Genomic DNA, 9364 nt, shown 5'->3' with positions numbered 1-9364 from the left:
TCGTGCTACTCAAGATAAATTAACTCTCCTAACACTTTGTTGTTGAGGAACTACAGTATGATCTGGTTTTGGCACTGAAATATACCTGATGTGCACGTGTGTGTGCGTGACAACCGTGTGCGTGTGTTATCATAACGCACAGCTCATGGCGAGAATGCAGAAAATGCTATCTACAATGCATGAGATGCTATCTAGGAAAAACTGGTTTGTCTGAATATTTGGAGAACTGTATTGTTTTTGGGACTGACAACATCTATGAACTCTGAACATACTGTCTTGTATAACCATCCATTCCAGATTTAATTACATAAAATACTACCCTACTGTTTAACCTAGAAAAAGGGTTCAGGCTAACTATGTTCTCTCAACAACTGTTGGTCCCACTTTAGACAAAATGTAACTGTTAAGGCTTAATTGAAGCCTATGGACACTAGATGCAGCATTCATATTGCATTCATATTGCATTCATATGCCACATTTGGAAAAGCATAAGAAGTAAATACCTTTTATATCACCCTGAATGATATTTCCTTATCAATTGTTTGTGAATCACCTAAGTAGAGCTTAAAATACTTTATGAATGCTCCTATGAAGCTTCTTCAAGTCTGCTTAAAGTGTTTTGTTGAACATAGTGTATTGTGAGAGTCAATACTAGCCTAAACATTTGTAGGCCTAACATAGCACACAGTAAATGAACTTTCTTCACATTAAATGAACCTGCTATGGTATTTGAAGCACCAGGAACCCACATCCACTATGGTCCCTGGAAGCAAACAGTCCCACTGATATAATCTACAGGTGTAGGATCTTAATTTGACCACTCTTTTGTTGCTGGGAATTTATGGCGTAAACATTCGAATCCTTATTTTGCTGTGACAATATAGGTGAAATGAAGATTCTACATCTGTACACACTTTTAACTTTTAACCAGGTGAGAGCTTAAATCACCTGCCACTTACTTCTCTCCATCCTAGCTGGTTTGGCCATGCAATTCATACATGTTGCTGCTCTGAAGTTCGTAGTTAGTGGCAGTTGCGAAGTAAAACAAATAATATATATAATTAAAGTCTCTTCTAGCCCATAGACTGCTTTCAGGGCAATGAATCATCTAATGTTGTAATTTGGGTAAACTATCTTTATGCAATTCAAACATGCTGCTGCCCCAAAAAATATCTGAATGTGGAATACTATTCCAGGTATTCCTTAAAGAGGTAGGGTTTCAAGTGTCTCCGGAAGGTGGTCAGTGACTCCGCTGTCCTGGCGTCGTGGGGGAGCTTGTTCCACCATTAGGGTGCCAGAGCATCGAATAGCTTTGACTGGGCTGAGCAGGAACTGTGCTTCCGTAGAGGTAGGGGAGCTAGCAGGCCAGAGGTGGATGAACGCAGTGCCCTCATTTGGGTGTAGGGTCTGATCAGAGCCTGAAGGTAAGGAGGTGCCGTTCCCCTCACAGCTCCGTAGGCAAGCACCATGGTTTTGTAGTAGATGCGAGACGATTAAAAGACGCATTATTAACTTATTTTGATCAGATCTTATAAGTGTAAACGGATAAGATCAGGACAAGATCAGGACAAAGGACGCATGTTAGCGGCAGGTATAAACAGGGCTTATGATGATGACCATGGATCCTTTTTGAGTGGGAAGGCTCTATATGAAGGGGAAAGACGCTTTCACTCAATGTACATTCAGTCAGTCATCTAGTATATTTTTTATCCTGGCACAACAACACTTTCAAAAGCACCACTAGAGAGCAGACGTTAGTCAATTTTCTCAACAGCTTAGTATCTAACCAGCATTGTGATGTGAGTTTGTTTAAGGTTGACCAGTAGGAGGCATATCTGTCTCAATTCTTTCATGTCATTGTCAGTAGAGTTGTCCTAAGCATAGACTACTACAGTACCAGCTTCAGGGGTATGATATGTACAATACTGAAATATTGTTCATCATGTTTTATAAAAAATAATAATAATACAATTTTAAGGGTTGAGCACCAAAGGGGCATAACCTTCATCTGTAAGTGAAGTTTTATTTGCATTTTGCCTTTCACAATCATTGCATGTGTTCCCCAGAGTTTTAAATAGGTGCTGTATGACCGTCTTTTCCCCATTAAAAATTAACATTCATATTCTACTCAGTAGCGCTTAGTCGCATTTCTCGAACACCAGCTACTTTCAGAGGCCAAGGTCCACACACCACCAAACCAGCTCTGGCCACAATATTAGCGGCTCTGGCCACAATTCAGCCATTTCAACTTTTCCCTGGTTATACAGACACATTTGTAAGTCATTTTGTCAGATGGATAAATGATGGATGATGGATATATCCAATTTTTTCCTAGAAGACAATAAGACATCATGTAAAATTTGATTTGAACTCACTCCATCAGCAGTATGCTGATACTAAACTGAACATTTATACAGGTCTATGTCCAGGCTATACCTGCTCCTTGTCAAGATCAACATGACGAGGACTGTATGTCAATTACTTGGGTTAAAGTGAGTATCTGAATATTTCAGTGTTATTGAAGTCAATGAGAACAAAGAGATCACGCTACTACATTACCCTCTTTAGAGCATAGGAGAATATCAGCATGCTTTGTTCAAAGGTAAAATGTCACCTAACATCTAAAGAGACTAAGTAAGCCTTCCTTGTCCCAGCCAGAACGGCCCATAGGCCCATCTGGATACTAGGTAGGCTAAATGACCAAAGGGAGTGATTGTAGCAAGAAACTGAGTTTGGATGTTGAGTTTGGATGTTGAGTTTGGATATTGAGTTTGGATGTTGAGTTTGGATATTGAGTTTGGATGTTGAGTTTGGATGTTGAGTTTGGACAAGACAAGATATATGAGCGCAATCTCAACACCACAAACATATGATGTGCATAAAGCCATAGGCTAGAAGAAACACACCCATGTTTAAACAAAGAGAGAGGATCAAATGTTATTCACATAGATTTAATGTAGGCTATCTAGGCCATGTTAGGCTACAAGTGATAACAAATCTTTCGAGCAATACACTAAAATGTACTAATTGAGTAACACAATGTATAACTTCTAATCAAAAACCCTTTGTATAAAACAATTAGTAAATAGCTTATACATGTGTTATTATGACCCATTATTTATAATAGCTTAAATGATTATGCATGATGAGCCAACTTTGTCATTGAACTGTCTGCCATTCACATAATTGCATCAATGGGAGAAAAAAAGAATCTCTCCTATAATGACAGAACACTGAAACTACCTAGTTTCTGCTACAGTTTCAGGTGTTGCAACGCTCTTTGTGTAAATACAGGATTGCATTACGGATATTGTAGTTTTATAATCAATTTAAACCAGCTCATTTGAATAGTAGCCTCATTGTTTTGAACTACTAGTCCCGGAATGCTTGTAGTTTCAAAGCAAACAGAGGCTAGAGTTGTGGCGTGAAGGCGTAATGATATGATTCGGTCTGACTCGCTTCCTAAAAAAAGTTGGTGTTTAAATAAGGCTATGATGGAAACCTTATTACCATGGATGAAAAGTGAGATTCCCCGAAATCTCTGAAAGACCGTTTGGCGAGGCATGGTAAGTAAATATTGTTACAATCTATTTTTCAATATTTTTGTCTGCTGCTGCTTCTAACGTTCTAACCGACGTTGGAAATAGTAGGCAAGTTGGCAAATCAGTTAAATATATGGTAGCCGAACGGAATCATAATATTTGTATGAACGTAGTACAGGTAGGTCTATCTTGTGTTTGAAAGTTTGACATGTAGGCTATATATATATATATATATATATATATATATATATATATATATATATATATATATATATATATATATATATATAAGCCACTGGTTTACCGTAGTTGAAGCGCACAAGCGGGCGTTTGTAATGCACCTGTTGACTCCGCGGAAATTGTATTTTTTTAAATAAATCTGGCATAGACAGTGGAGCAGCATTTCTATATGTGTAAAAACAACTATTACAGTAGTCATACTGTATGTAGCCTAATTTTGATGATGGTTTTGTCGATGATGATGGTGTGTTCACACCTAGCTCTGGCTCTATACATTTTCTCAACGACAAGGTAGGCTATCCAACAGGTGCGCCTGAACTAGGCTTCTGTATTTGAAGATGACGCAACAGTCAAATTCGACAGGAGGGTTGGTACCCACCTACCTACACACACACACAAGAATCGGCTTTGCGAAATAACTGATTGTTGAATCCCAGACAAGAGCAACCTGTTTGTGTGCACTCGTGTACAAACCAAATTAATAACTACTGACTCACTGCGACAGCTACATAGGCTATACATGAATGATAAGAAGTCTCCCTTACGCAAACAAATGACAGTATGAATGAGTTCATGCTTTATGCTCTGTAAAATAAGTTACCTCAAACTAAACCCACAGGTAGCCCCAGGTAAAGAATCTCAGGTGTGAACCAGTGTGGAGGAAATGGACTAACAATGGCAAATGGCTGGGCGATATGGCCTAAAAATATTAATTGGAGATATCGGCCAGCCCTACTACAGCACCACAAAACAACTTTTGGTAAAAGAAAGAAACTGTAGGCCTATCTAGATATGTTGATTCTCTGTGTTTTCATAGTTTTTTTTTAGCTTCAACTGTAGGCTACTTTATCCGTATTTTTAAACTATCGTGTATGTAGCCAATATTTATAGAATAAACAGCCAGGGTAGAAAACATATAAACATTGTAGGACATAGGCCTATATCGTAGAGACCTTAACTCAACACCTAGACCTTGTCAAGGGGTTCGGACCTCTTGGCATAACGGTTAAGGGCTTGGTTTGACAGTCGCTGGACCCGGTTACGAGCCGGGGCTACTCTCCGAATTCGCTCAAATATTATACAGGATATACTGTGTACTGATCTGTTATTATACAAACTGATTGCAATTTGAGCTGTAGTCATTGTGTATGTAACTTATGAATCTTAATGTTTACAGATGTAAAGATGGCAGCTGTCAGAGCAAAGTCATTTCGTCGTCAAGGAAGTCTAATTAGGAGCAAATCTGAGGGGATGTTGATTGATCTAGACGAAAATGGAACGCTGAACATCAACAATTTAAATGGTAGCCTACTCTAACGTTTATGAAATATGTTGTCTTTGAACTAAATGTCATGAATAGGGTTGCAAAAATCTGGTAGTCTTGGGAAAGTTACTAGATTTTTGCAACCCTAGTTATGAAACAATTTCAAATATAGGATTGCATTATGGGTATTGTAACTCCTTTGAATGGTGGCCTCATTTAAAATAATGCCTGTTTAAAGAGCTAGTATTGAATAACCAGTATTGAAGCCCATTCTATGTGATTTTACCATGCTCTCATATGTATGTTTTATATTAGCAAATAAGGCATTGATTTCACACATATATTTTGTATTTTCACAGGGAGTAGTTACATAATAAATCAAGTGCCAAAACATTCTGAGTGGCCTGTGTTGCAGCCGGAGGTCAAACATGGAAGTCAAACCACAAATCCATTCTGGAACAAACTATCTGGATCCAATCCGTTTTTGGATGACATTGTACACACAAACAATGACAAAACGTTAAACAATACTGATCTATCAATACAGAAAGATGAACCTTCGGCTCTGTTTGACAGTGAGAACTTTGACGCCAGTAGCACGTCTTCAGACGAAACAAACTTCGTCCATTTTGCGGATACGAAGCGAAAGAGCAGAAGACAGTCAGGGAGATGGAGGAGTGCCTCGGATATTCTCGGTGACCTGGAGAGAAAGGAACCGAAAAGGGACAATAGCCTCAAATCGCCAGCAAGCCCGTTTCTGAATGCAGATTTTGAGTGGTTGAAAAACGACCGGGAGGCTTACAAAATGGCCTGGTTGAGTCACAGGCAGCTAACGAGGTCATGCCTTGACCTAGGACTGATGAGTCAAAGTCCTGGATGGGCCCAGACCCAAGCCACCGACTCTCAGATAGTCTGCAAGATAGGTCACAGCGGAGGGTCACTACAGTTACCAGACTCTGATATTACAGCCCATATCCCAGAGGGCCATGTTCCTGCTGGGGAGGTTCAGGAGGTTGCGCTGAAAGCCATCCTGGAGCCCCCTCACGGGCTGAACAACAACTATATGACAACCGTGAGTCCGCTCCTGGAGGTGAGTCTTGGCAACACGAGCGGAAAGGAATCCATCTCGCTGGAAATGAAAATGGTCGCGGAGGTTAAGAAGGATCCGATAAGTCAGGTCATGACCACCTTTGTTGGACTAGTGTCCAATAAGAGAGAGGGACCTTATCAGAAAGTCAAGGACTGTTATATTTACAAGAACATCATGCAGATGAAGCTTCAAGACTTAAAGTCTCATTTCTATGTTATTGTAGCCGCAGAGGCATCGGTTATCCAACCCCCTGCTACATCTGTTTGGGATTACCTGGATCGTCAAGTCACTGTTGCCGTTTATGGCCCAAAGTATATCCATCCGTCTTTCAAAGTGGTCGTGGTCGTCTCTTGCCACGATAATGTTCCACCGAGGCTTCCGTTCTCAGATATACACAGGGGCAGCAGAAATCTGCCCCCTCTGGTGCTACAGCTCTGGGAGAAGCACCAGTTTAGCCCAGAGAGACTGAATGACCTACACATCGCGACTACCGTCATAGCGTCAAAGTTCAAGGTCAAAGCCCAGGATAAAAGGAAAGAGGTGAGACAAGGGCTACTCAAACTGGGCAAAGTCATTCACCTGCCTCTTGAGCTGGCCAAGATGGGCAATGGGGAGATGGATTCCTTTAAGCTATGCCTCCAGGTGAGGGATTCAAACAGTGTCACTGTAGCAGAGTTCCAGGTGTCTTCCCCTGCAGCGGCACCTATTCGCTCTGAAAAGCGAGGTTCCAGGCAAAACAAAATGTGTAAATCGCTACCTATCCCGGAGGAATCCGTCCCAGAGTTCCCCAAATTTGGGACCAGACCTGTGAAGGTGCAGTGTTACGGGGTGGCACTGAAGTCAGTGCTCCGTCAACCGCGAGTGGAATACCTCCTGGAGTACTTCAAAGGAGACACGGTGGCTCTCCTCTCCAGAGAGACCGTGAGGTCGGTGGGCCAGTCCAAAGTCAAGGAGTGGTACATCGGCTTCCTCCGAGGCAGGACCGGCCTGGTCCATTGCAAGAACGTCAAGCTCATCACCCGAGACCAAGTGATCGACTTCAACGGCACTGACTTCACCACCGAGACCCTTTTGGACAACATGGCACTGCCGTTCAAGAAGCTCACCTACATGTACTCAGACATCCAGACACTGGTGACCGAACACATTCCCAGCTGGAGGGGCTTCGCTGATGCCCTGGGCTACTCAAACTTGTCGCTGGACACAATCACACGGAGACATGCTGAAACAGAAGCCGAGAAGGTTGCATGCGTGCTGGAGAAACTGAAGGAGGACTGCCACACTGAGAACAGCAAGAAGAAGTTCCAGCACAAGCTTATAATCGTAAGTGTAGAAAAGGACGGGGCATGTTAACATTTGTTTGATAGGTCTCAGGTTTAGAGAAGAAACTTCAAACCAACTTGACCTTTGTTTTGAGTGACTTTTTATATTTTCTAAATGCGCTTCATTTGTTGCATTTCAAGTATGTGTTTTGTATGGTGCTTTTTCCATCCTAGGGCCTGTTGAAGATGGACTCTCAGGCTCTAGTGGCTCATTTGATCCAGAACACGGTCATCCTGTCCACGGCGGTAGAGCTGGGTGTCAGGTGGAGGGAGCTCGCTGAGAGGCTGGGGAAACTCTCCAGTGCTCAGATCGCTGGTTACGAGGCACCACACCGGGGGAAGAGTGGAGAAGTTAGCGCCACGGTTTGTTCATTTGACTTGTATTTGTTGTATTTAGGAAAATGTGTTGTTCTTAGAAGATCACCCTTTCATGATCTCATTGGATCAACAGACAAGGATTAGTAAGGCTGTACCAATACTTTTATTCATATCGTCCGTTCTAGGTGGGCAATAGATTTATTTCCACTGCTCTTTTGAGAGCACGCAAGTAAGCATTTCATTGTACCGTTTATACCCTGCTGTATCCTGTGCATATGACGAATAAACTCTGATTTGATAGATGCTCAAACTATCAACTAACTATCAACTGAACTGAACTCGTGGTTCCTCCTCTCTCCTCTATTGTAGTCCATGTGGAAACCTGCCTATGACTTCCTGTACTCATGGAGCCAGCTGTACGGGGAGGGCTACCAGGACATGATCCAGGACCTCCACCTGGCCCTGGACAAGATGAAGAGCCCAATCACCAGACAGTGGAGGCAGCTGACCGGGGCGCTCATCGCAGTCAACTGTCTGGAAATCCTCAGGGTCTCGGCCTTCCCCAAACCATAGAACCATAGAACCATAGAACCATAGAACCCCACTGAGGAGAATAATGAACGCGCTGGAGCGCTCCAATGGGTAAGAACTGAGGCCACAGAGGCCCTTTGATAAAGCTTACTGTACAGTTCCCACTATCTTTGAATATGGAGGTCCTTGTTTACGATGCAGAGTCAATGTTTGTCCTTGTTCTTGTATTGTGCCGTATCTTTGCCCACTTTTTCAGAGTTTCTTCTTAGAGTTCAGTTAATGTCGTAAACAATAATTATAGCAATATTGCATGTTTCATTGTGGCCAGATACTTAAACTATATTGCTAGATTTTGTTCATACAAAGCTAGAACCAGTGTATGGACAGATTCTGTTACACAGGATGCAAACAAACATATTTCTCTGCCATATTAACCATTTACATGAGTTTGTTTGATAATTTCTCTAACAGATTATCATCTAATCTGCTTCCATTGACATATTTTCTTAAAACAGCAGAAACTATATTGATGTCTGTTACTTTGGATTTTCTGTTCGACACTATGTGATAGAGCTTGTTATTGATCTTACTGTGACACTCTGGCTCTAGGACTTTTGTATGTGAGCTAGAGTGTATGTTGTTTTGTTGGGGATTTGGGTGTTTTTCTATGTTGGTAGTTCTGTCGGGTGTATTTCTATGTTTGCAGGTCTGTGGGTTGTTTTTCTAGGTGTTGTATGTTGTAGTCAATGACTCCCAATCGGAGGTAACGAGTGTCAGCTGTCGGCTCGTTATCTCTGATTGGGAGCCATATTTAAACTGTCAGTTTTCACCTTTGTTTTGTGGGTTATTGTTCCAAGTTCAGTTGTGTCACTGAGGACTTCGTTATCGTCATTTGTTGTTTTTTCGTGGTTGCTTTATAAATAAAGTCATCATGTTCACTCCACGCGCTGCGTATTGGTCCGCTCCTTCCGACGATCGTGACACTTACATTAATAGTAAGGCAACATACAGTAGTTAGCTCTTCCAGTTGTACACAAGATGTTCTCACACAGTTTTA

General features: G+C 41.7%; 1 protein-coding gene across 1 annotated transcript; it reads left to right on the top strand.

Moving 5' to 3' along the window:
• Positions 1 to 3428: 3428 nt before the first annotated feature.
• LOC121586939 (metastasis-associated in colon cancer protein 1-like) lies at positions 3429 to 8967 on the top strand. The gene is made up of 5 exons (XM_041904005.2): positions 3429 to 3566; positions 4960 to 5085; positions 5406 to 7459; positions 7633 to 7821; positions 8146 to 8967. Exons 2-5 carry the CDS (start codon positions 4968 to 4970, stop codon positions 8347 to 8349), a joined length of 2565 nt encoding a protein of 854 aa, XP_041759939.2. The 5' UTR covers positions 3429 to 3566; positions 4960 to 4967; the 3' UTR covers positions 8350 to 8967.
• The last annotated feature ends 397 nt before the right edge of the window (positions 8968 to 9364 follow it).

This window comes from Coregonus clupeaformis, chromosome 17, assembly GCF_020615455.1.
Source record: "Coregonus clupeaformis isolate EN_2021a chromosome 17, ASM2061545v1, whole genome shotgun sequence".
In the NCBI taxonomy this organism is placed as follows: Eukaryota; Metazoa; Chordata; class Actinopteri; order Salmoniformes; family Salmonidae; genus Coregonus; species Coregonus clupeaformis.
The sequence above is the reverse complement of the archived record's forward strand: the minus strand, read 5'-3'. Positions and strand labels throughout refer to the sequence as shown.